This window comes from Catharus ustulatus, chromosome 7 (assembly GCF_009819885.2).
Source record: "Catharus ustulatus isolate bCatUst1 chromosome 7, bCatUst1.pri.v2, whole genome shotgun sequence".
Classification (NCBI taxonomy): domain Eukaryota; kingdom Metazoa; phylum Chordata; class Aves; order Passeriformes; family Turdidae; genus Catharus; species Catharus ustulatus.
In genome coordinates, this window is record NC_046227.1 from 18,056,482 (window position 1) to 18,083,953 (window position 27,472).

Below are 27,472 nucleotides of genomic sequence, written 5' to 3' on the forward strand. Positions count from 1 at the left end.
TAGTTGTTCTAATTCAGCACAAAACAAGTATTTGGGTTGAAATGTTATTCCTCTACTTCCTTCACAGAATGTAGTACACCAGTTTCCTTTATCACCATAATTAAACTATTAAAAGGTATGAAAGAAGTACAGCAAGAGGGATGAACATTTTACTGCAGAATCAATGGGCAATGTAACACACTACAGCAACCAATACAGCCCTGCAGAATTTGAAGAGCAACTGCTCCCCATGCTAACCCAAGCCAAAGTTCCTTCACCAACATCCAGTTTATGAGATCCCCCCTGCTCCTCCTTTTCTAGACTTACCACCATGTCCCTCTGAATTGCAGGGGCAATACCAAGACAAGTAGAAACCTCCTGCATAGATACACATAAATTCTGGTTGATTCATGGTCTGAACAAAAGTTCATCACATTTAGTTAAAACATATCAAGCAGCACCCCAGGGGGAAGGAAGCTCACCCACACCAGACCAACACTGACTGGCACCCTTGAGCTGAGCTGGGTCCTGCTCAATTGCCCACCTAAGCCCATGGACTACAAAGGAGTACCCTCTGCATGTGTAGAAAAAGCGTGGCCTTTCCTGATATGTAATCCCTAGCTTCAGAGAACGAGTACATGAACAGCCATCAAACACACACTTCCAAGAGCCTGAAGGCACTTGCATGCTAAAGCACAGTTCAAATTATTCCTTCAGTCTTAGAGTCATCAGAGCCCTGGGCTAAACGCCTACAATTGGATCCACAGTTTGAGTAAGACTTTTCTTCAAGCCATGAACTTAATGACAAAAGCAGATGTGTCACCGGGTACATGACGCATTATGTCCCCACGCCTTCCAATTAACTGGAAACACAGGCACTCAAATCACTTGGAAGAACATCATTCCAATAAGGTATTCTCCTAGGAGAAACAGGTCATATAAATGCCTGTGCAGCTGGGATGCTCAAAGAGTCTTTTTTACGTTCCATGCAAATACTCAGACACTGAACTGAACAAACAGATCAACAGAATTAAGTGATACATTCACAAGAAACTGCTTTTTATACACATTTGTGGAAGAAGAAACCATTATATCTTACTATGAATAAGAATGTACAAACTGAGAATTTCAATCAGCTTTAAAAGCTTAAGAACAAGATTTTTACCAAAATAACTGATGTTTGAGACTATGCCAAGAAACCCACTGCATTCTCTTACTCTATATGCTGCTACTCCTCCATATCCACACATACCTAATTTTACATACACTTTTCCTTTTGCTACTCCCCACGTTCTCACTTGAGCAGAATCTAGAATTAATTATCTTTTTTCAGGTATTTTTAACACCCTATGTTCCTGTAAGCTCCAAGTTGTGAAACAGTATTGCAGCTGTTTATAGGACTGGATCTGATAACAAAATTATTCTTCCATTATATGCAGGAACATAGCTTGCCTAGGAAGAGAAGAAACTTACATCTTCAGCAAAATTCTAGGACCACACTACATAATTATCAAACATTTCTCTAGCAGAAAAATTGAGTGGATAAAAGATTACAGAGAATTGCAAAATTACACCATATTTGCAGTAGCAGCTAGAGGAGTGGCCTGTAAAAAAAAAAAATACCAAATTTATTTTAGCATCTTTGGCCAAGAAAACGTGGCTTTCACTTGAGGGTTTTGTCACACTACACAAACACAGATAATTGTTTTTTTCACACCCTCTGCTAGACATCACTAACATCTAAGAGCCACAGCCTGAGCCACTATGCAGCTTCAGCTGCACCGATAACAAAGTGCAAGACTAACCAGCCTTTATAATTCGCTTAGCAGAGTATTGTGAAAAGAACAGTAAGAAAAGGACACAAAAAATTCAACCTCACATGATGATGGTGTCTTTGCTATCTGCAACAGCTGGTTGACCACTTCCAGGATAAACATGCATTTCCCTCAGACCTTTGACCCATGTATGTGCTGCTGAGCAAACAAGCCCCAGCAATACAGGAGCAAGTTGTTCCCAGCATATTTGCAATTCTTTGTTTTTTAATGATGTATTTTACAAACCTACTTTTGAGGAAGGTGACAATGACAGATTAAACATGCAGAGACTAAGCACACAGAGCTCCATTTCCAAAAAAATGTCATCTTCACTAAAAGGGAGGTAACATTCAGTCTAAGAAAATTCTGCCATTCCTATGGACACTAGCTACCAGCAAACTCAACAATGCTGATCATTCCTATCTGCTGTTCTCTATTTCTTAGATGATCTCCAAACTCCTTGAAAATAAAAAAAAAAAAATGCAAGGAACACAGCTGAAAAGTACCCTATTAACTCACTAGCTGGCAGTGAAATCCTGTGCAGGATCTGTCTACGTCACCCTGGATGGACTACAGTACATTTTAATGCTGTAGATGGCTTCTTGACAGGGCCCATCCCATAAACCTCATTTTCTCCTTGATTCAGCAGACCTTTTCCCTTCTTAACACAGTCTAATCATTGTCACACACATTAGCTCAACTCCTTGAAGGAAATCTACATTAGGAAATTACATAATTTTAGATGTAGGTCTGTAAGAGGAAACAAGAAAAACAGCCACTGCTCCAGCAGATCCAAAAATGATCAGTGCATACTAGTAAATGCTCAAAAAAATCACAATGCAGGAAGTGGCACCTTTTGCCTTTCACTGTTATTTTGATACAAAAATCTGTCTCAGGTACTTCACAGCAGAATACACACACTCTGTCCTTTAAGCTAAACCAACGTAACTGCACTTCTCCAAAGTCTATTTTCCAAAGTAACTGCTATGGAATTCTCAAAATAATCTTAGAAAATGTGATACTCACAATACCTTAAACCCAAAGGAAGTGCATTTTAACAATAACATGATAGTTTTATGCTAGTGCTGCAAAAAGAGCTTTATTAACCTGCGGTATAGTTAATTTATTTTTAACATACAGAATGATTTCCTTAAAAATGGAAGCAAAACCTTTTTTCCCATGTTTATGTTTGTTTTTCTAAGCTACATTCTTCTCCCATTACTTTCAAAGCAGTAACTTGCTTATGTATATTGCAATCAAAAATATTCAGTGCTAATAAAGGAATTATTCAATGTTTTCCAGACTGTTCTCCATAGTTCTTTCATCAAATATTCCTGTCACCTACCCTTGCTAAATACCACTATAAGGTGTTCATTTTCCAGCTAATGTTTCACTGTACATACCACCATCTGCTCATTCAATAATATGGATTTTTACTGTACTTGCTCTTAAACTGACATTTGCCCAATAGCATAATCTCAGTCTTCTCAGTTCCACAGAAAATGTTCTCAAAATGTAGCACTTTTACAGTTATGGGCAGAATGATTCATCTAGATCCAGGGTGGTTCTGAAACATTTGAACAATAGTTGATTTTAAATGCAGTTCTTCCAAAATGAATGAGGTATCTTCAGTAAGAATTTACCAGAATGCATTCCTTACAAAACTTACTATTGCTCTGGCACATGCAGGGAAATTTAACAGAGGAAAAAAGAATGGCCCATGCTGGCTGGTGAACAACTGACTGCTGTAGCATGCCAGGCAATCCAATATGCTAATTTCATTTCTTTAATGAAGAAATCAGACAGCAACAAATTAGATCAGCAATCATTCTTCTCTGCTTGTTAGGTCGTATGAAAAAAACATTCATGAGAAGCCAACCTACCTGTCTGGCTTCTGCCACCAGTAACCAAGAACATAAATAAAAATCAGTACTGGGTAAAAAGCCTTCTGCAGTTTGCTCCTCCTGTAACAACTACACATCCCTTATGCAACATAAATTCATCTCACTTCTTTCACCCATGATATTACCATAATGGATCTTCTTTAAAAATCTGTCCCTTACCACTGAATGAAACCTCTTCAACTACTCCTCCCTCCTCCTTCCAACTTCATTTGATCCTGACCTTTGCCACAGGACATCTATCTTGAACACAAACTCCTCTACTATCACTAAGAAAGCAAATAAGCATTCCAAGCAGGTTATCCAAGAATAGTTTGCATAGACAAAATTGGAGAGAAACTCAACCGAAGAAAATACTAGATGCAGTGACACAGTAAGATTGCAGCCTAAAAAAATAGGAAATTTATAATAAATCCTTTAATTTTTAATTGACAGAAGCACTAACTAAAGACCCTCACTATTACAGCTTTTAAACCTGAAGGTGTAAACGTGCATTGTTATTAATTCAGTTCACCCAAAGTCCAAATTACACTATATGACCTCTGCAAGCAGAAATTGCCATCTTCCACTGCACACCAGCATAATCCAGCTCTTTGTTGCTGGAGCAAAGCATCTCTGAGCCCAAGCCCTCAGAGAACACAAAAGTACTGGCTAAACGCCACTGAGGATGCAGTACAGCAATGTCAGCAGTCCTGCTGACCTAAGGCAACTTTGTTATGTATGGATATAATAGCTCACAGTAGAGACCTGCAGCATCAGCAAAACCTGTGACAAGTAAAAATTTCAATAAGACACTGCAATTTTTAGGATTTTATGACTGGTAATGATCAGTGCAGTCTTGACAAAGTGCCTATCCACAGTTTTCAATACAGCTTTTCAGTTGATAGGAGAATCCTGAACGTTGGTAACTACAGTATCTTCCCTTTTTTGCCTTACACAATAACAAGAAGCCTATTCAGCTCCATACTTCTACTAAAGATAATATCAATTACTTGCAAGTAAATCTTTGTGGGTCCCTTGCAAGTCAGGATATTTTGTGAGTCTATCAATCTAAACCACAAATAAAAACTGGCTAACAGGTGTTAGGTTTACACTTGGACTGACTTTAAGGGTCTTGTCCAACCCAAGTGATTCTAAGAGTCTATGATTCTATGAAAGTAATTTACAAATTTAGATATTCTTGATGCTTGTGTTTTAATTCAAGATGCTTAAATCATTGTGAATTACAACCAAACTGGAATGGACTTGCTGGACATCTTAAATGGAGAATGCATACATACAAACCATATCTCTATATATTCTATAAAATTACATATATGTGACTACATGCACTACATATATAGTGAGTATCTAGTAATTATATTTTTATTATAATAGTACTATATGTATAACATATAGTAGCCAATATATGCATAATCAGTGTAGTTTCCATCTGGAGATGCCAGATAGACTCATTTTTATCACAAGACCACCTACATTTTAATCACATTTCTCCTATAGTTATGCCATCCCCCAGTCTCAGACCTCTCCAAACCTCCTTGCAGTCTGCAGATGAAATGCACTGCTGTTGTGCCACCACTCCCCTGCAGAGCCAGAACTCCCTTTCATCATATTGATAGATTAAAAACAGAACAACTTACACAGGGCAATATGCCCAGCTCCTTTAGAGCTCCATCAGCCTCTTCTGTTGCCTGATTCACCATGTTTGATAATAATGAACCAGAAACATACACACAAATCCAGAGAGGCTGCCTTAGTACCCAACATTAATGTTCCTCGATGTACATAAAGTTTGCATTCAGCTGTTTTTCACATCCACATACCACTACCAGTCCACTTTCAGTCACCACAAACTAAAGTTTCTCTCTTCTCCATCTCACAAACTTTCCAACTCTTCTAACCTGAACATAGTCAAAAAAAAAAGCAAAATCTTGTTACTAGTCCATAGCTTTCTACTCAGTACCATTTGTAACTAATGTCAAAGCAATTGAAGTCATCTGTTCATAATGTTGAAAGTGACATAATTCCTCATTAGCAAACATGACATTTGTAGCTAAAACTAATAAATTAATTTGCCATTCAAACCTAACATGCAACCCACAGTATTCTGTGACTAATAAGATGATCAAAAGTAAATATCATGTTTAATCAAAGGCTATTTCAGCTGTACCTTTATTTGTCACACTTCCTAGACATTCCCCACCCTCGTCTTTACAGAAGATTGTTGTAATGATTAACACTGAATAATCCTCTGTGAGGAAGAGGGAACCATTTCACTTAACAAATGCTTAAGTGAGGGAAGAGAAAAATTACAGTAATTTCACGATAAGCCACACCTGATTATAAGCCACACTTCTGGGTGTCGGCAACTTTTCATTCTTTGTCCATATATAAGCCCCACCTGATTATAAGCCACATGTTAGAGTGTGATAAAAGGTATCTATTCTATCACCATCTGTTGAGGGCGGGGGCAGTGATCCTTATCTCTGTGGGAGACATTCTGCTAATGGGCCATCCACTGAAACCAGGCAGGGCATTGTTCTTTATCTTTTCACAACCCATCCTTCCTCCAACCAGTCATTTTCTGCTAATGGCCCATTGAGTCCCACTTCGTGACTGATAAAATTACTGCATCCCATTGGAAGTTGCTCCAGCCAGGGGGACGAGCCCAACATTTCTTACCAAGATAAAAACAGAGGTTTGGGACACTAAGGGAGCCCCTTTCTCCACTGGACTCCAGAGGAAAACCAGACTTCTTCACATCACCACTGGGCCTTTAGAGGGAAACTGCACCTTGTACAGGAGCACTGCTCCAACTGAGCCACATCTGTCACTGCAGGAGGATGCAGCCACCATTTAATGGGACTGCTACCAACACCCTGCCTGACGGGGTGTCAGGTTGTACTCTGACTTTGTCAGGGTTTGGGGTTTGTTTCTTTGTAGTACTGTATTTCTATTTTAATTTCCCTAGTAAAGAACTGTTATTCCTAATTCCCATATCTTTGCCTGAGAGCCGCCTGATTTCAAAATTATAATAATTTGGAGGGAGGGGGTTTACATTCTCCATTTCAAAGAGAAGCTCTTGCCTTTCTCAGCAGACACCTGTCCTCCAAACTAAAACAGCAACTTTTAATTCTTTGTCCATACATAAGCCGCACCTGATTACAAGCCACACTTCCGGGTTCAGGCCAAAATTTTAGTCAAAATGGAGTGGCTTATAATAATGAAATTACTGTACACATAATTTTGTTTGTTTTACCAAGCCTTGCTCCAAGGCATTAGCCCTTGAATAGAATCAATGCATTTCACCTTCTCTCATTTTCTTATTTTACCAAAGAAGGACTGATCTTGCACCTGTCTATGACAACCTGTTTCTAATTTTGTAAAACTGGAGGGGTAGAAAGGTGCTCAAGCTGACAAGTTTCTTTGAAACGAGGGTCCCTGCCAGATGAGATTTCAAGTACCGCATTTAATTACGCTTCAGTAAGAACTGGAGTTTCTGTGGTTTTTAGCAACTACTTAATAGTGTTCACATTCTAATTGTAACTTAGTTTTGAAACTAGCATCCATTCAAGAAGAAGGGGTAAAATAAATACTTCTATCTAAGAGAAAGTTGTATGCAAATCCACTTTTGCATCATCTGGGAATGCAGAGGTATTGCACCCCGAGACCTGCTGTTACAGGCAGCATGCAGGCATTAGACATACTTGTTTCTCAGCAGAAGACCTCAGTATGACCTCTGTTCCCATAACTTTCTACCTTCCCCAAGTATCTGGACAGCAGATACCATTTGTTCAACTATGAAGAGTCAATCAATTTAGAAATCGCATGAGGTTTCCATGGAAAACACAAATCCTTTGGTATTAGCTCAACCTGGTTCATTTTTATGTGATAGAAAAATGCAGCGTAACATGGAAGGCTTCTCTTCAAGACTCCCCACCAAACCTCCTTTTTCAGAAGACAAAACTCACACAAAGTTAGTTAAACACAGCTCAGTCCCTAGGAAAGATAAGTTTCAGTTCAGCATATTTAATGTCTTGTTTTCTTAAAGCCACACACCACTGCTCTTATAGACAGAAGAAATGATGTCCAAAATGACTACAACATGCCTGTTCGACACGAAAGCTTTCATTCCAAGCATACTACCCAGCAGTTACCCAGGGCAGCATTCCAATTCTTCATGCTAAAACTCATGGATTTGGAAAAAATGGCCAAGACACCTCACACTCAGAAGCGCATGTCACCATAAAAAGCAGTTTGTCTAGTCTGGTTTTGTCTCTGATAGAGACCCTTGCTTCTCATGAAAGCGTGGATTCAGAAAGCCATGTCAAGGCAGATAGCATCTGCCTCTGCTCTTTCCCCACACTGGATTGCCCGAGGAAGCACTTACTAGACATACAATACAGAACTTTCATGCCAATAATCGCTGAGGCATTTCAGCCAAGTAGTACATACCAGCTTGAATACTGTGACTGTCCTTGTGTTTCTGCCGCTTCTTTCTTCTCAGTAATTGGCTGCCTGCATATTCCTACACACACACACTGCCAGAACTGACAATACAACAGGAGACTAACAAGCTTCAGGCACTGCTTTCTTGGTAGTACTAAAGTGAGACTTATGCAAGCGTAATCCTGTCAAGAATTAAGATGAAGGCCTCTGGAAAGGAGTTCAGATTTGCATTTCATTCCTCAGGATGCTATAGGTCATTTTATCTGCTAGATGGAAAACAAAACATGGGTGTATGCAATTTATACTCCTCCATACACTGCAATTTTTGTGAAATTACACACAAATGCAAGTGCGAGCAAAATAAGCCCACTGAATTTTTCAATTTACCACCTAACTTTACGAAGAATATTATTTCCTTCCAGTTTCCTTCTCTCATTAACTCTACATGGATAATGGGCATATATTGCCTTGAATTAAAACTAAATATTTGAGGAGGGGGCATTTATTTAATAACAATACTTTATACTCACACTCCATCCAGCACTACTAGATAGGGTGGGGTCCAGCACTGCTCCGCTATGGACACAAAGTGGCAAGGATGCAGCAGATGTACACAGGAGCCTTATTTTGCCTTCGTAATTTCCCAAAATAAGTTTCACGCACATGCCACTAGTACCGACTTATTTTTGCTGACTTCTGTGCATCACCTCTCATCTGCATTCCTGGGCAGGGTCCGCCTTGAACAGCAGACCCTGGGTTACCAGAGGCCGGGTACGCAGAGGGAGAACAAACCGTGAGGCCGGGCAGGCTCCGGCGGAGCCGATCCCCGCTGTCCGGGGGCCGCCGGCCGGCGCGGCCCGCGCACGGGAGCGCAGCGCGGGAAGGGCTCCCGGCGGCGCCTGTCGCTCGCTTCCCCTTTCCATCCCCGGCTCTCCGCAGGTTCCCAGGGCGCAGGAGCGGCCCCTCGCTGCCCGTCCCCCCCGCTCGGCAGCGCCCCGCGGCAGGTGCTGCCCCATCCCTCCGAGGGGCCCCCGCCGCCCGGCCCCGCTCCCGCCCGCACACCCCGCGGGGGCTGGCGACCCCGGGCCGCCGCCAGGGGAAGTTTCCCGGCGGTGGAAGGTGGGAAGGTCCCCGCAGGCGGCGGGGACGCGGCCGGGCGGGGCTCGGTGCACTTACAGCCGCTTCTCCTGAGGCTGCAGCTGCCGGTGCATGGCCAGGGAGAAGCCGAAGAGGCTGCCCGTCTCCCCGCTCCAGCTGATCACGTTGTCAGTGTCCAGGTTGAAGGCGCCGGCCAGCCCCGGCAGGAGGGGTAGGTAGAGGAGGAGCAGGGCCGCCATCTGCGCTCGCCCGGCACGGGAACCTGCCGCCAGCGCCGCCGCCGCTGCCCGCGCTGAGCGCGCCCGTCGTGCCCCGCCGGCTCCGCGCCGGGCCCGCCCCGCCCCGCCCTCCGCGGGTGCCCGGCCCCCGGCACAGCACAAAATGTCCCCGGGGCCGGGCCCCTGCCCCTGGGAGGGGCAGCCGAGGGCGTCGCCTCGCCCGGGAGTCGCCCCCCGCGTCCCGGGGCCCGCCGGGGGCTCACCGCCTGCTGCGCCCCCGGGCTCGGATGTTTGCCCTTCGCGACACAAAGTGAAGCCGTACCGGGGGCGGGTCACGGCCGCAGGTGAGGGCCGGGCCATGGCCCGCGCGCACCGCTGGGGAAAAGGGCAGAGAGCTCCCACGGCGGGGGCGGGACGTGTGCGAGACATCAGACCGTGTCCCCTGCGGGGTGACACCGGGCCGGCTGCTGCTCGGCGCCTCGGGTCGGTCCGGGTACGGACCACGGGCTAATACATGGCTCAAGTGTGTAAGGTTGATACAGTACTACGGACAGCATGGTCCCACTTTTCAGTCTGTATTCACCAAACAACGCATGCAAGAGAAGACAAAAATAAGAACAAAAAGTATCTCTGTTTTCCAGACTTTTTACAGAGCACATGAAAACAGACTGAAGACTACCTGAATCTCCTCCTCCAGCTTTTCCTATCTCTGAACATATCTGAAAATTTCTTACTCCTACCTTTTAATTGTTCAAAAACAATATGTTGGTTTGGATCCCAGGTCATTTTCTCTTATGCTTTCACCCATAACTCCAAAAGATTATTTGCAAGCATACATTATCAACTTTACCCACCCTGGAGAGAGAGAGAGGTTTTGGTTTTTGAACAGAATCTGGGTTTAGTGCTCTGGTTTTGGGAAGCAGATGCAAACCTTTAAAACCTCACAAATTCCAAGTAACATGACAATACTCAGTTGTTCTTTTCTGCTGATATCCAGGGTATGAAGAGAGAAGCTAAGATTCCAGAGAAACTGAGAAAAGAGCAATTGAGACACAGCACTCAAATATGTTGATATTCCAAATAACTCCTTCTGGAACAATACTCTGCTCCCACAAAGTTAATCCAAGCTACTTTTTCCAGAGTAATCATTCTAGGATAGCTCCATGTATAGAAAAGTCTTTGACTCAAGTCCAAAACACCTTTGATCAAAAGAGAGGGAGAAAATGCATCAGAAATGTGTTAAGCAAAGCATATTTTTAAATTAGGCTCCCAGGTATCTATTGCAAATAGAGTCCTTCTCTGCTTGCTCCTCCATGCCCAACTCATTCAAACTCTTAATCCAGTGTTCAATCACTGTCACAGCAGGAAACTATACTGGCATAAATACTGCCCTATTTTCACTGAAGGACCTGTAAGAGGGAAGGGTCCCAGACTAATTACAAGCTGGTTTACTACAATCCACATATTTTGCAGTAATTAGTGGATTTAATTTAAACAAGTCCTTTAAAACAGTGTTGACATCTGTACCAAAGTCTTAGCAGTTTGCCTTTTGGGACAATCAAAACTTGCATGCTTCTAATACTCTTACAGTAACTATAGTTACTTTTAAGTAATGCTTGTACTCAATAACTTGCAAGAAGCCACAGAAGTACTTTCATCCAGAGCTTCCTGAATGATACCAGCACATTACATTTATCTGACTTCTTCCCCTCCCTCTAACCAGCACTGCCTGAGCATGTTGTACCTGTTTGTTGATATCCACAGAGATTGCTGAGGGGAGACAATTTTCTCATCTCCTGATGTAGTAACAAGCAATCCAAGACACAGTAACATTAAAACTTGTCTCAAGGGATCACAACAAAACCAACAAAAATAGAGTGTACAGGTTGGAGCAAAACTACACAAAACAGCTTAGAATAACTTTGGATAGTCTCTCATCATTTCATACTATTTTCATTTGCTCCAGATGAGGAGAGGGAAAATAAGGTTTTACAAATATGTCAGTTTCCTTCCTTTGCTCTTTCTCCAAAACAAACATGCTGTGACTTATCTGTAACTAACACATACTTCAGGAATTCCTCTTTTGTACAATCCTGGTATAAAGAGGGACCATATAAAGATTAGGTATGATGACCAATTAAACATGAACACTCTCTTATGCATAATAACGCAGCAATTCTAAGAAATGCAATGGCCAGATCAAAGCAGTTTCTCTTTTTTGTAACAAACTCTCTGCTAGTGCTGAGTTTTCAAGCTGTCTGCTTATTAATGGTGTGTTGATACTCAGCTGAAGGGCTACAAGACGTTTGCGTGTTGTGTCTACACATTGAGCAAGCTTCGATGTGTAGAGACACACACGACTGCCAGCAATACTTTCCTCCTCTATACAACCATGTCACTAATTACAAAGTGAAAAAAAATTAACTTCTGGAAAATAAAAGAGGTGGAATGCAGAAGCTAGAAGAAAGGCATGGCACAATGTTTTACATTTTTGAAATTCTATCTTTTATATCAACAATATACTACACAAAGAAATACACAATTTGTGGATGTTCAGCTGTGCAGCTTTAACACAGCACATCAAATGGTCCTGAAAAGACGAAACATGTAAACATCCCCATCTCATTTCCTTTTAAAAATTGCTTGACTTCTTAATTTATGTAATTCCAGATTTTTAAAAAATGATACCACCAAAAAGGTTTTGTTTGGTTCACTGTACAAGTTCCAAAGACACAGCATTGTTTCAATTCAGAAATATAAACTAGGTTTAAGCAATAGTAGCCTGAATCGTTGGATGGTTTCTCCTGAACACAATGTGCATGCTGTTGCTAGAACTGTATGTTCTAGAAAAAGTATTTACTTTATTATTTACTACAGGTGCATCTTAACAGCTACAAGAAACACCTGAATTTTTATGCAGTTAGGTTATAAGACTATCTTTGCCATTATATCCTCATAGCTGTTCTTGGTTCCCTAGCACACAGCAGCACAGGAGATAAAGGGACTTAGAGTGGTAAGTGAAATAAACTGCTCATCACCATGTAAGCAAAATGTCTTGCTTTTAACAGTCTAAACCCAGAGGATTAAAATAGCTATATTTACACACTTGGTATTCTGACTTATACAGACATAACACTCATTGTATTTATGTCAATTATAACCAGATAGAGAACATCTTGGTCTCTCTCTTTACTATCTTTTCAGAAAAGTTACTAAAATGCAACGTTCTTACTAGTTGCTCTATTTAAACTACAGTTCCAAGTGAAGATGTTACTACATTCCTATAACTTTGTTTTTTCTTTTTGATGTCTAAAACAACAAGATGACATTCTGCCATTCTTTACTTGCTCGTAATGTCAAAATATTTTACCTTGGTAAAATAAAAATACGAGTCAAAAGAAATGTTTCAGTCCAGACCTGGAATTTTTGTGAACACTGAGACCAGTATGTACAGCACACAGTTTTCTTTCAGTCTTTTAAGTCTAGAGAATGTTTTTTCCACCCAAGCTGTCAGGTACATTCCTTAAGTAGTTCCAGAATGACGAGAACTGTTTGGAGAGTAAACATCTATGTAAACATACATGGAGGCACTTTATGAGCGCAGCTGGGCAGAGATCAGAGAAACACTGCTGACAAATGGGAATCAAGCACCCACAGTTTGGACTTCTATGGAAGGAATTAAAGATGCCCCTTCAAAATTACTTATAACTAAGGCATCAAAATGCCTGTGCTTTAATTCACTAGTAACATATACCACTATGTAAGATTTGCCCCACCATAAGGTAAGACGAAGCTGAAACATGATTATACAATCACAGGCAGCTTTGCAGCCCCATTCTGTGGTTCTCTCTGAGAGACATTTATATGCCCAAAGCTACATTACCACAGCTGAAACTTGTATCACTGACTGCATCCCAGACCCATCTATCCCATGCTTGCTAGATGTACAATATGTCCTGCACATGTAACTTTGCTTCTTTTGTAGAACTTTTCACTAGTGCAGAGACATAACCTGATACCAGATGCAAACTTTTGGGCAGTTCTAGCCAACTCTCCCTCAACATCTTCAACTAATTTGTGCCAAAGCAGCCAACAATGGCTTACAAGCAAGCAGAGGAGATCTAAAAGATAAACAAAGTATTTCTTGGGTAGGTGTTGGCAGGGAGGGAAGAGAGAAAGTTTACAAGCAAGATTCTCCCCAGGAATTTTGAAAGCAAGACAAACCTTCACAGGACATATTTTAACCCCATCAAGACCCAGAAAGGATTATTATTCAGGACACTTTCATTCTCCTATCTCACAAAGACCTGATTAAAGAGTCTTTGGCTATCACCCAGAAAACAGTTCCACACAGCCTTGACAGCACTTACCTCCAAGATCCGCACTGGGTGCTGGACAGGACTTGGCCCTGGGACAGAATCTGCAAAGCACAAAATCAGGACCTCCAGTCACTCAAGGACTCTGGTCTGTAGGTCACTATCTAGCTTATTGTAACAGCACAGCTGAGACCCCCAGCACCTCGAGCAGCAAACTGTGCAAACAGCTGCTTGGTCCTTTCCACACTTGCTACACCTGTCCTCCCATCAGTCCTGGATCAGACCCAGCTGAGGCCAGCTGGCTGCTTGGCTTCCATGGGGGAGGCAAAACTCGGTCAGATTGTAGAGGCTTCCAGTGATTCACAAGAACCGCGCAAAGAAATCCAAGCTTTTTTTTTTTGCTTTTTTTTTCTTTCTTTTTTTTTTTTTTAATAGATTTAAATTTTTCTATAGCCACTGTCTTTTAAAATTCTGCCATTTTGGTACTAGAGCCACCTCGTTGTGCCAACCAAACTGTGCCTGCCACTCATTCAAAAGTCCTGTGGTACACACGTGCTTAAACATGGTTTTCAGAGCTGCAGACAAAGCCAGCAGGGGCTGCCACTCTGATTAAGGTCTAAAGCTAGCAGTCTCAGAAAGATGCTTCCTCTACTTCCTTTACTTTTTCTTTGCTAATAGAAAACATCTGTCTTATTTTTCTCCCTTTTCCCTTTTTTTAACAAAAATACATTAACAAAGGTATTCACTTTTCTCTTTAGATTAACATCCTGATTTCTGAAAAATGAATTGGACCAAGCAGACTTGAGCACCACAGGAAACTTCTTCTAGTTCTTTTGGATCACCTGACCAGTTAAAACTATTTTTTTTTCTGGAGAATGTATAGTTTTAATTAATCACAGTCTTTTAAATCAATCCATAATGAGCAAGTTCCATCTTTTGCTATACTAAGTCTCGCTTTTTAACCCACTCACAATGATGAAAATATTAATTATACAAAGGCTGTTAAAAAAAAATCCTAAATTAAGTCTGTAAAGGCCCAGACCACTCAGGATCTGAGCTACTGACTGAGGGAAAAGCAGGTTGTTCTCTCTCCCTGCCTTGCCCGGATATGAACAGCAGTTATGTGGAGGCCGAGGACACAATGCAGTTCTCATAAGCTCCCTGCTGAGTGATGCAACCTTCAATTTCTTGAGCTTCATAAGTTTACTACAGAGACAAAACACTCTTCTACCCTCATGCTGATCTACCTGGACCATTTTATATGAAAAAGCTATAAGATACTTTAACTTTCTCATTTAGTCAAACAAATTAAGAAACTAAAATCAACAAATTAAGACAATCTGTTATCCAAGGAAGAATTTTTTAAAATACTATTTCTTTATCCAACCTTGAACCATTTACAGCCATCAAAGAAGAAAGACTGAGGATTGTCTGCATATGCAGTATTTTCCAATTAACTGCTTCTGTTTAATTATTAAACAACATCAGACTCAACAGGAAGAATTTTTTTTTCAGAACAAGACTGCTCACACATGAGTTAATCAGAAACACTTTCATGTTTAAGCAAGTACTACAGAAGTATTCAGACAAAAAAAAATTTAGTTCCTCTAAATTCCTGTTTAATTCAATGAAAAGATTCATTGCATGATGCTGCCATGACCAGGCAGGCTTAGTGAGGGAACTGCAAATCTAATCAGTTTGGCAAAGGGTTTTATGGAAGCTGCTGTGCTGGCTTCACTGACTTCAAGTGACTTTTTTCCCTTTGTTCATTCGTTGCAAAAAACTAAAATCTAGGTCAAGAAAGGAAAGGTCATTCATGAATTATGAAAGTGCAAATTTTTATACAGTATTGGCAAGGTTTCAAAAGCAGTTTTGAATTCTGTATTTATTGAGTCTTCTGTTTTCTCACTATTTCTATCACCTTCATAGGAAAAGGTAAAAAATACCTTTTGCCTTGTAGGCAATCAAAATTTAATGCGTTGAGTTTTAAACAATTATTTCAGTAACATTATGAATTGGTAAAAGATTTATGGCACAAACCCTTTTCCACATTTCTTTACACTGTAACTGATCTAATGTTTGTTTTCAGACAATCACTTGATTGGTCATATTCTCCAACATAATTCTGTGAGGGGAAATTTTTTTTCTGTGAGTTCTAAAAGGTTTTCATACAGTAATCACATTTAAGTAAGCCCAGTCTTACTTTATGTGATAAGAGGAATTATTCTAAAATATGTGTTATAACAACTATATATATTTTCTTCAACTGCAGTCATCAGTCCCTGTGTGTGGGTGTGCTGGGAGTGCTCTGCCTTGTTCATTTACATGTCTTTCACACCAGAAATCTCAAAGACAACTCCCCAAACCTATCCAGGCTCATCTGGGAACACAAACAAGTGCGGAAGGTAAAATGATACAGTCCAGGAGAGGTGCTCTCAGTTTTCACTAGGGCTGTACCTTTCCTATCCTTTCCTACATGGCACGTGTGTATTGCTTTCTTTACTTGTGGGTGTGTGTATTTAGGGCACACCAGACAAACACTGTGTTTTCTAGCATACAAGCATGTAAACTGCTGTGAATTCCTGATCACACAGAGTGAAATACATGCATTAGTTCCTGTTACTCAGCTTCTTCTAAAGTCAATCTGCATCTCCAAGGATCAAGGTCCACTTTTAAGCAATTGAGCAACCTAATGGCAGGTAGATCAAGGCATGATAATTTGCTTTCTGACTGCAAATAAAGGTACACTAACCCATTTTACTGTGGAACTGTTCTTAGGATTAATGAAATAAAATGCAGATATTCTACAGTAATGATGTGTTTTCCACACAGAGCATAAAGTACTATCTCAAAGCATTTTCATTCTTCCCCTGTGATGTATAGCAATACAATCTTCATTTCCAAGTGGAAAATATTGACAATCTATTTAAGGGCAACAGAATGCCCCAGTATCACAGAGGGAAGCTGCGGCAGAACTCACAGCCAGAGCTGGTTTCTGAATTCTCCTTCCTCCTGTGCCCTATTAAAAAAAAAAAAAAGCCCATCTAAATCTGAAAATTTGCCAGGTCCCTTCTGCACAGCTAACAGCTGCTGAGCTGGGATACAGGTATATATGCACATTTGGCTGACAGTTCCCTCCCAATGATCAACACACTGTGTTAGTAGAACACAAGCTACATTGTAGGTAAGCACTAATGTCCCTCATTATGCTTTCTGACCCTTCATCTCCGGGAATTTTTGCAGTACAGTGTGAGTTGCAGCTGTACTTATCAGAATATGTGTTCAGTGTCAAAACATTCATTCTGTTTCACTTCATTACTTCATTTTCACTCATATTTAAAGACTCCATAAGATTTCTCTGCTCCATTCCAACCTTGAACAAAACCAGTTTTCAAGCCGTATACTGTCACGCCTGGAGCTGACTGATCATTATTGTGAGAAGGAACTGCTTTGTCTGTATTTGTGGATAAACAACTATCAGATCTACCAGGTGTACAGCAGCTAGAAAAGAAATCTGAGCAGATGAGTGTTCCGCAGACAACAACAATCAACAGATGTTACAAGCACTTGCTGACCAGCTGCACATGGAGGACAATGACCATGTGGTGGGATCAGGTCATGGTACAAGTCTGTGCCTGGCAGCAGTAACTGCAAGCCTTTGGATCCTGTGTTCTGCTGCATGCCAAATTTATGTCAGCCTCAGGATAACAAAATGACAGCTGCTTTGAGAGGGGAAAAATCAGGGTATCAATCTTATGTGGAAAGTTTCATCATTCAACAATCTGTTTGGTGTCAGAACAGGAAGCTGTAACAGGAGGCAGTCAATTTTCAGACATGCATAACCATTAACCATAGCTTGCATGCGGAAGTAAACTATGGATCAGGCACAGGAATTAATATCTAAGTCAATTACATAGGCTTCCCTAGACTCCATAAGTAACAGACTGTGCCTATCTAGAAACAAAATCATTGTGGTAAAGTAGGAACATAACAAAACTCTATTGTAGACAGTAAAATCTGAATTTCATTTGAAATAAAAGTCCTATCATATTATTCAGATCATAAATTATTATTATCTATATTGTTTTGCAACAGCTCTACCTTTTCATAAATTTATTGATATATTCTTAGTATTACTGGGTGTATAGTGTTATTCCAATTTTGTATTCATCATAATAGAAGAGGTATTTGTAATCTACTTCAATTTGAACATACTTCAATTTGTTATTTCGCAGTTCTTAGTATCTAATAATCACAGGGTGATCTGCTAATTTCCACTGCATGCCCTGCGTCCTATCTACCAGTAGCCCATTGCTATTTGAGGTACAAGGGAAAAAAAGAAGCAGCATGCCACTGTCCACTGAGAGTTATTTTAACACACACTTCACTTGTGAAGTATCTGAATTCTTTAATCTTTTGTGGGTAACACTGCACAATGTATTGAAATAACTTGGGTAGCTAAAAACAGTCTGACCATGGCTATATATATGTGTATATATGTGTATATATGTGTATATATGCAGCAGTGAGCCTGCATTCCAGTGCTTCAAGCATGTAAGTATGTTAAGTATCTGCCTCCTACAACAGACCTTTGTGAATCCCTTTTCCTTGTTTTGCTGGCCAGAGATACTTTTTCCTAAGGGGCATGGGGAACACACTGTCAGCTGAATGTTGCTGGTGTGCCCCAGACAGTCTGGGGCTGCATTCTGCAGAGAAATAGCAGCATTGACAAGGCTGCCACAAGTCTTGTCACATTTCCTGACATTTTTCTTTACTCAACACTTCCTCATCCTTTCTGGAATATCTGAATAACCTTTATTCCTGCAGAATGTGTATACCTTGGCCTTGCATAGGCCCACACTTCAATTCTCATAACAGGGCACTTGCAAGAAAAGTATTTTCAAAAACAGTAAAAGCTAGAAGTCCAAACATTGTGATTCAGACCTCCAGAGTTCCAAAATGTAGCCAGACATGGCTATGTCAGTGACACTATTAGTTGCTGGCAAGCTGTTTGCAGTATCATCATAATAAAATAATGATATAATAGCATGGAGCTGAAACACCTGAAGACTGGAAGCACTGTTTTGTCAGACCAGCATAAGCTAAGAGTTGTATCAGCAGAACGTAAGACTCAGTGTGAACACATTCAACGGAAATAAACATCTCTAGTCAGACTCCATTACAGAACAAACACAACACTCTTTTGAAAAGGCATTTTTTCCTTTCTAATCATTTGTAAGAGCAATAGAATAATTTTTTCTGCAATCACACTGCTGGGAGGGGACGGGGGAGTAACGAACAAAAAAACTCCAAAGAAAACCTTAATGTAACAAATACCCTCCTGGAAAAAACATTCTCTGATAACCGCTTCTGTAATTTTTGCTTTAAAGACACTTTGTGTCAGGGAAATAAAAATATCTAACTGTCAAGCTCCTGTATTATTCTGGCATCACAAAACACGATTTACAGTTCTCACTACAGGGAATGTTTTACTCTGGTTTGTATGAGGTTAATACCTAGCCAGAGTTTCCTCTTTTTTCATTATTATTAGTAAGTCAACAGCAGTTTTTAGTATCTTGCAAGACAAGTTTCAACAAAGCTGCAGTATGATAGTTTCTGTGATTAGTAAATCAAGACTAGAACATATGCCCACACACATCCTCCACATGAAGGAGGATTCTCTATTTGCAAGAGAGGGAAGACGTTGGCTCTGTCTGTTGCAACATTCCTTATTTTTATCCCAAAGATCAAGATCCTTTGAGAAAGACAGGGCATGGCCTGTGAACACACTAATTAAGGCTTCTTCATTAACCCCAAAAAAGTGAGAGACTGCCTTACCCTTAGCGCAAATCATCCTCTGCAGGGATTTTCCTGCTGTGGAGGCAATGAAGAGGTAACCACAGCTAGGGAGGCGTCATTAATAGCTGCATCGCTGCACTGGCAGCACAGTGCAACCAGAGGAGGCACTGCGACGTTTTAGGGACTCACAGATGGACTCTTGGCTTTCTCCAAATTTTGAAATTTGTGAAGTTCAAATTTTGAGCTGTGATTTATTGAAATGGCAAGGCAAATATTCACTTTTCTTAATAGACCAATATTGAGAAAAAGTCTCAACAGGACCCTATTAGAACTTCAGCCACTGCAACTTTGCTCTTTCACCAACACTCACAATTATAAAAATAAAATTTTAATTTTATTAAATAACAGACATATCAACTCACAAAAAAGTTCAGATAGCTTAATATTCTTCCTAAGAGTTGTCAATAGTATTCACCTTAGAGTGTGCAATAGTGTGTGTAATAACCTTCTCTTGCTGTTTACTGCTGGTGCTCTGCAGATTACAGACTTTGTTTGGACATGAGTTCATCCACACCACTGTATTTATTGACAGTTTCTAATTTATATAACCCAATTTGAATTTTTTATAATTATATTATTGACCTCTACAGCACAGTGGAAACAAAATATGCAAATAAATTGTACACTGTGTTAAAAGGGACTATCTGCTTCAAACTCCATAGCTCTACTATTATATGATTGGATGTGAATGAACATTTCATAGTCATCTTATTCATGATTTTATAAACTTCTGTCACATCCCACTTCAATCACCTCTTTTAACACAGAAGTCTCATTGTCCAGTTCATATCTCAGATATCATTATATGTTTTTAACACTTCAGGCATTCCTTGTACCTTTATATTATGTCTTGTGAGACAGATTTGCCAAAATACCACAAAACATTCAAGATAAAGCGAAGACATGGATTTAGAGTCATAGCATAATTACACGCCCTGCTTCATATGATAATTCCTCATTTACTAATTCCCTTTCTGATTGCTACTAAGCTTTGAGATGATGGCAAATTTACCTTAGGGAGACCAAGATCCTTAATGAAACAATCTAATACAAAGTCTGTTTTTTAACTGAAGCAAGTTTCTTTGTACAGTATGAACCTTAGTCTTGCTATTTTATTTCTCAGTCATTTATATAAAAACTTTTCTTTAGAATCAGCTTTAATTTTGACCCACAAAAAATGTATAGAGACAATAACGACTAGCTCCCTAATGCTCACATCCCTTAGATTTTCAAACAGCAAATGACATAAATTCCCCTGGGATTTCTCTCTGTGAGAAATATGAATTCCTCCTATTTTCTTCAGCCATCTCTTAATCTACAAAAGGATCTTCTTTTCATTGCATATCAGTTTGAGTTCTTGAGGGCTGAAAGCAACTTGAAAAATCTATGGTGACTGTGACAACTGACTCATTATCTACAGGCTCATTGCCTGCTTGAAAGAATTCCAAGAGGCATGACGTCCCTTTGAGAACTCCGTATTTTCCATGTTTCCACTAATACTGCTCTCATTACAAATCCTATTATGTTCCTGGATTAAAAGTCAGCTTAGTTTCTGTAGTTTCTCCCAAACACCCTATTTCAAACTTTCTCACATGTACTCCCCTTTACTTCTCTGGTACATGATAAGCAACAGTTAAAACTCCATTTGGGAGAGTTCAGAAATTTCATATATGCTCTCATTCAAATCGCAAGGACAGTAGTAAATCCATATAAAACTCAAAATTAAGAAAATACTGAATCAACTGATGATGTACTGAGGAAATAGGATGAACACAGACAGATTCTTTATTTCCATGCTCATAATTACGCAATTATATCTGTTAGAACACGTCTAATTGCCAAAGCAGAGCTTAAAAAAAAAAAAGGCAGCTGGTATCTGTTCCTTATTCCCAGTCTTATCAAGCTGTGATCTCAGAAACTGAAGGAACAGCATGAACCCAGAAGTTGTCTGCCCTTCTGAAGGTTATTTCCTCCTCCCTTTGCCCCTCAAGTTACCAGTAGGCTGTAACTCTCCCTAGTGTAAAGGCTGCCAAATGCATCTACTCTTTACAAGCAGGCTGCTGGTAGCAACTGACTCATTGTTACAATTCAACTGCTAGCATGAAAATCCTTTTAGAGAGCAAGAAGCCATTAAAGTCTCTAGTTTTCTTGGGCTTGTGCTCATCTTCCAACAATGGCATCAGTAAAACGGAGTCATTTTTCAAACCACAATAATTTTTCTCCATGGTTTCCTATGCTGTATTCTACTGTCATCTTGTTTCTTATTTCATGACAATGATCTGGACTGTCCCCTGTGCACTTACTTGGCTTTTTTCTTACTCACATAGTGACTCAGAACAAAAGCACTTCTTAAATATTTTACAAGACCTGTCTCTTTCATGTTGAAGAAGCTGCATGACTACAGTAAGCCAACACCTAAATATTTGTGTGCCTTGTCTCCACATGCCTTCATTAGAGAGACATAACCTTAGGTATTATTCATATGAATGCACATTCATGGATATAAAATTCTTGGCAGTTCCATATGATCCTTACAAACTGTGTAGATGATTGTAGTCTCCTGGCTGAGCAATAACCTTCCAATGGATCAACCTCTATCACCACAAGAGAAGGAGGTTCTCAGCCCACATTGTTAATCTACATAAGCAGATAGCACTCTATGCTGTTTCTAAGACTGGGCAGGTATTTTCCTTGCACCAAAAGGGATGGCACTTAACCTGTGAAGCTCCAGTATGTTGTTATCTAGTAGTCAACATAGTTCTCATTCTAATCCATACTATGCAACATAGCATTTAATCTAATCCATAATATTCAGAAAACACATCCAACAAAGGAATTTGTATTTTAAGCAGCACAGCTCTGCTTACTTGCAACTTACTGCTCTTCCATACACTGCATATTTAATCTTTTTAAACTTCATAGCATTCAAAAGCACATTATGCAGAATAAAAATTCATTATTCAAAGGTCTAAAAATAGATAAACACTTTATTTTAAAATCTATAGCTCAGAAAGTAGTCTTTAACTGTAGAAAGCCTGAAGATTTTTCCACAAATTACTAGTGGAAATAAGAATGGATTGCAACAGAGAGGATGCTTGTATGTTCCTACAGAATAACAAGAAAGCTTAGTTAGAACAGAAGCAAGAGAAAGTACTAGTTTTAAAAGTTCAGGGTTTTTTTACTAGTTGCTTCAAATACTTTATTTTCCTGGAAACTGTAGTTCTAGAACTTCTAAAAAATATTACTTCCTTTCTTGAAAGGGAACATACAACCACCCTGGTTTTCTAAAACCTGTTCCAGTATTGCATTTGTCAATATCAAAAAGGGCACATTTGGCAAGAACGAAATTCTAGCAGTGACAGGACTATAATTATAGGGGTTTGAATCATTAGTTTAGTTGCCCTTTTACTCCTATTCCCTCCCTTCTTCCCATTTTCTCTAAAGCAGTAACTGGTGTGATTCTTGTTACAAAACTTACTATCTTGAGTATTTTACTTTTTTCCAGTAATTCTGTTATTTAGCTTGAAAAAAGAGGGGACAGTTGGAAAGAGAAGTAAACAATTTAGTGATATTTAAGCCCTCCTCTTGGAGATGCAGATATGCCAACTTAATTACAGGAGTATTTCTAATAATTGTAAAGGAAGCAATCATTGAAATATAATTAGACATATGAATAAATGCATCGAAAACGGAGGGCCTAGTCATCTTCTAAATATAAGGATTTATTCATTTTCTTATTTAAAACAAACATATTCTAAATGAAACCTTCAGAGCTCTCACACAAGGCCTGTGGGTGCCTGACAATGCTTGACTTCTGGACGACATGGTCCAAAACACCCCTTTCAGATAAACAGTTTGATGTGCTGAATGACAGAGACACAATTGCAACTCCTGCACAGTGGCCATCATATCTTTTGAGTGGTACTCATACTGACACAGAAAATACTCACTTGGGTCTCCCTTTCCTCTCCTGATCTTTCCCAGAACACCAGAGTCTGGTGGGAAAATATGCAAAGCAGGTGCTCAGTGTCACTACATGTGGATAGCTCAACTAGCACCACTACCACTCTGTTGTCATCTTTTCTGGCTCTTGTGTAACCACCACTTTGTAACTGGGACGCAGCCTGTGGGGATGAGTAAGTAAGCAGAAATTTGGATTTTCAAGCATTTTCAGATGGGACTTGGGTTTTGCTCAGCCACATACAGTTATTTATCTTTATTTCCTTAATATCCATTGTTACTCTTTAGATAAGAGTGAGGTTCAGAATGACCTCCTCTGAACAGAGCAGAGGGCTGGCCCTTTGATATTTGAACTACGCAGGCTCCTTTTCAGAGCACAAGAGTGCAGGAACCATATATGCTTATCACCTAAGGATGAAAGAGGCCCTGGTTCTCCACTGCTCCGTTGCAACTAAAAATACTTATGCCTCAGAAACTGCAGAATAAAATTATATCATAACAACTATTATTCCAAACAAGCATTACAATGAAATCCCCTCAAATGTTCACCTGTTAGTGATGGCCCATTATTTTAGGATTTCAACAGCCGCCTACATTTAGCAATTATAGAACAATTCTTTGATCAGAACCCAATTCATCCTTCTGCCTCTCTGATTTAACCTGAATTCTGTTACCTGAGTTTGGATTTACAGGAGTAAAATATTTTTGCATTTTTGTCATCTTTTCTCTAGAATAGTGTCTGAATGATTGTCCTTTGGTTTCCACAACTTCATTTGAAAGTCACATTAATGCATTTGAAGACCTTTTAAAAAGAGCTACCTTGTCATCATACAAAAAGAACCTTCTATCTTGAAAAGTGATTTTGGCTTATTGTTTCCTTACTTTTCTGTCCTGGTAACACAGAAATACTGTGAGCATCCCAAAGAACTAAATAAAATAAGAACTAAATTTTTCAGAAATTACATCTCATCCTCGCTTTTAGTTTGAGGCATCATTTCACCTGCAGCTAGAATGAGAGCTGTAATAAATAAAACCTTTTCATAATTCTGAGAGGCACAAATTAGAACTAAAGTTTTCACATGTCATAAAACCAAATTGTAAAGTATTAAGCAGTACATGATTTTGACTGCTGTGAATTAGGGCCACATAGGGCTTAAATTTTTACATAAGCAACAAAAATAAGAAATGCACTGAATCTAATTTCCATTCTGTTTATTCTTAGACTCCTAATATTTGAACTAGAAGTCACTAATGCAAGTCAAAGAAAACACACCAACAGCCCAGAAGGCCATGAACAACCAGCACAGACCACCTCAGATCTTCTCTGCATAACTACGCTTGAAAAAGGAACACTCTCCTGGCTTGGCTAACAAAACTCATTAAATAAATTAAGCAGAATTACTGAAAAATAAAGTTAAGACACCAGCTGGCATTCAGTGAAGAAAGGAGAGGGGAGATGACATGCAGCCATTTCTCCTCTTTGCACTTCTTAGTCAGCATCCATTTACAGACATCACCCCCTAATCACAGGCAGTGGTGAGGTTCCCACACTGTCATTTTCTCCTAGCAAACTGAGAAAACAACGTCTTTTCACCCCTTCTATTTAGAGTGTCGACCAGACCCTTTATCATATGAGAAACCTCTTTCTTGCAGCTGCTCTGCATCCTCCCACACAAACACTTCTTTCTCAAAGGGGATCACCAGCTCTTGCTTTTCCTCTTTTACTGCTGTAATTACTGGGAATTTTCACTTCTTTCACCAGTGTAATTGAAGATTTCTTCCTTGTCTGCGCCTCTCCGGGGTGGCAGAAAGGCTGGGGACTCTCCTGAAGACACCTCTTTCCCCTGAGTGAGCCGAATTCAGAAGAAAAGCAGGGACTGACTCTGCAGGTACAGAAGTGCCCTGAATACCTGTGCATCACTGAATTTCTGTCAGTACTCACCCCACCATCAGCACATACCAACAGCATGTTGCTGACCTCTCTATCCTGTGCCTTTGGGTCAGGGTGCCCAACACTTGTCTTTCCTCCCATACAAAAGCAATGCACATGTAAAAACACCTGATGCTTTGTTCCAGTACCAGCACAAAACTTTGGGGCTGTTGGCACTATGGTTGTTCACCACATACCCCAAGTACTGGAAGGCAGGAGGAGAGCAGTGGGACAGAAATCAGTTTGAATGCTGACTTCGTGGTCTGCAAAGGGAGAGAGCAGTACAGACAAGACTGAGCAGCCTTGATGCCTGGAAAGTGAAAGCCAAGTAAGAGTTGCTATTTCTCAAATCCCATTCTCATTGCTAAGTGCCCTGTTTGTGGCTGAGAGGTGACAAGCAGTCTCTTCTGAGCAGAGGAGCTGCTCCTAGCTACACCAGCTGGGGAGCAGGGGGAACTTGCAGGAATTGGGTTCTCCAGCAGGACCCTACAGTTGCTGCACTGACAGCTGGTAAAAGCATGCAGGCAATCCTTACCAACCCGGGCTGCACGGTCAAACTGTGCCGCACTATTAGACAGCTATTTATAAATACAAGAATGAAACCAAATGCCTCTGCTTTGACTTCTTTAAAAGGCCAAACTCAGCCTTTGAATTGATCTATTTCTAGCCATTCATTCACTGATTCAGCACAAGAGCTACTCCATCCAGGCACACAATTCCTGCTGACTTAGCAAGGTCCATGTCACAGCTGCAGCAAGATGTGAAACTAGGCAGTATGAGGATTTGACAAAGTGAATTTTCTTGCTGTTCATACCATCCTTTTCCATATAAAGGAAAGTGTACTTGCACAGCAGTGCCTCGCCCTCTAACCCCTTAGCCTTTTGCATCTCTGTCCTCCAGTCCTACTCAATAAATACAACTTCATATTTGATATTCTGACCCCCCTTTCTGCTTTAGAGAAGTCCCTGAGCAGTTGACTTACAAAAAGCCTCCTTCCTAAGTTTGCACAGACCATCTCTGAGGCCAGGAAGGGTTTGCATGAATATAGCAGTCTGGCTGTAAGAACATGCACATAATCACAATCATCACACTACATATGCACTAAACATGCATGTAAGCCAAGGGTCCTTGTAAACCAACAGACAAATAACCAAACCCCTCAACTGAATAATGATTTAGAGGAAAATTGTTTCTAAAACAGAACAATGACATTCTAAAAACATTCTGTTTTCTAAAGCATAAGTGGAGTTCCAAGTCTCCTCATGAAACTGCAATAAATATTCTTCATTATTTTGCCACTTTATTAGCTATTTTGAGGACTGAATTACATGGAATATTTCACATATAATGTTCTTGGTAGCATATATTAGTTTTCTAAACTCCTGTACTGTCCATTTTCACATGGAAGTTATCTGTTGCAAATGAAACAGTAATAATACTGGGATGTAGAAGAATCATCATTCTGTCTGATGCAAGAGAAACTTGTAAAAAACTTTAGAGGGCAAATAATCAGTCTCTGTAACAGCTTTCCTCTTTAGAATTTTGGAGTTGGCTTGATTCCTTTCAAGTGCCAAAAAAACTCTAAGAGGGGAAGCAGTTGTTTCCTGCATACCAAAATGCTTTGTCATTTACCCAAAAAAGCTGCCTGAAATAGTTGCTAACATTTTTTCCCCACCTTTCCATATGAATGTGTAAATATGTAAAAAAAGTTGGTCCGTCTTCTCCATCCTCTCATTCACCTTTGACACAGATCAATCCCCTTTCAGTAGCCAGTGATCCTCTGGGCAGCAGAAGAGGACATGTTCTGAATTTCCAATTCCCATTCCAGCTGCAAAGTCTCTCCTTCCTCCCACTACTGCATTTAGCAGAGTATGTTTATGGGTACTTCTGAGAGAGATTAATAACATTTTTAAGGAGTGGCATGGGCCACAAGGACAAAAATGCCACT

General features: G+C 40.1%; 1 protein-coding gene across 5 annotated transcripts in view; it reads right to left on the reverse strand.

Annotated features, from left to right (window-relative positions):
* The window catches only part of ITGA6 (integrin subunit alpha 6), a 42,755-nt gene extending 33,216 nt beyond the window's left edge, over positions 1-9,539 (reverse strand). For 4 of the 5 annotated variants that reach the window (XM_033064370.1, XM_033064366.1, XM_033064369.2 and 1 more), the window contains exon 1: positions 9,320-9,530. In XM_033064370.1, coding sequence (XP_032920261.1) covers positions 9,320-9,480 — 161 coding nt within the window. In that variant the 5' untranslated portion in view covers positions 9,481-9,530. Of the gene's footprint in view, positions 1-9,319 lie in introns of all 5 variants that reach the window. The other variant, XM_033064368.1, reaches the window with a different exon arrangement.
* Between the last annotated feature and the right edge of the window lie 17,933 nt (positions 9,540-27,472).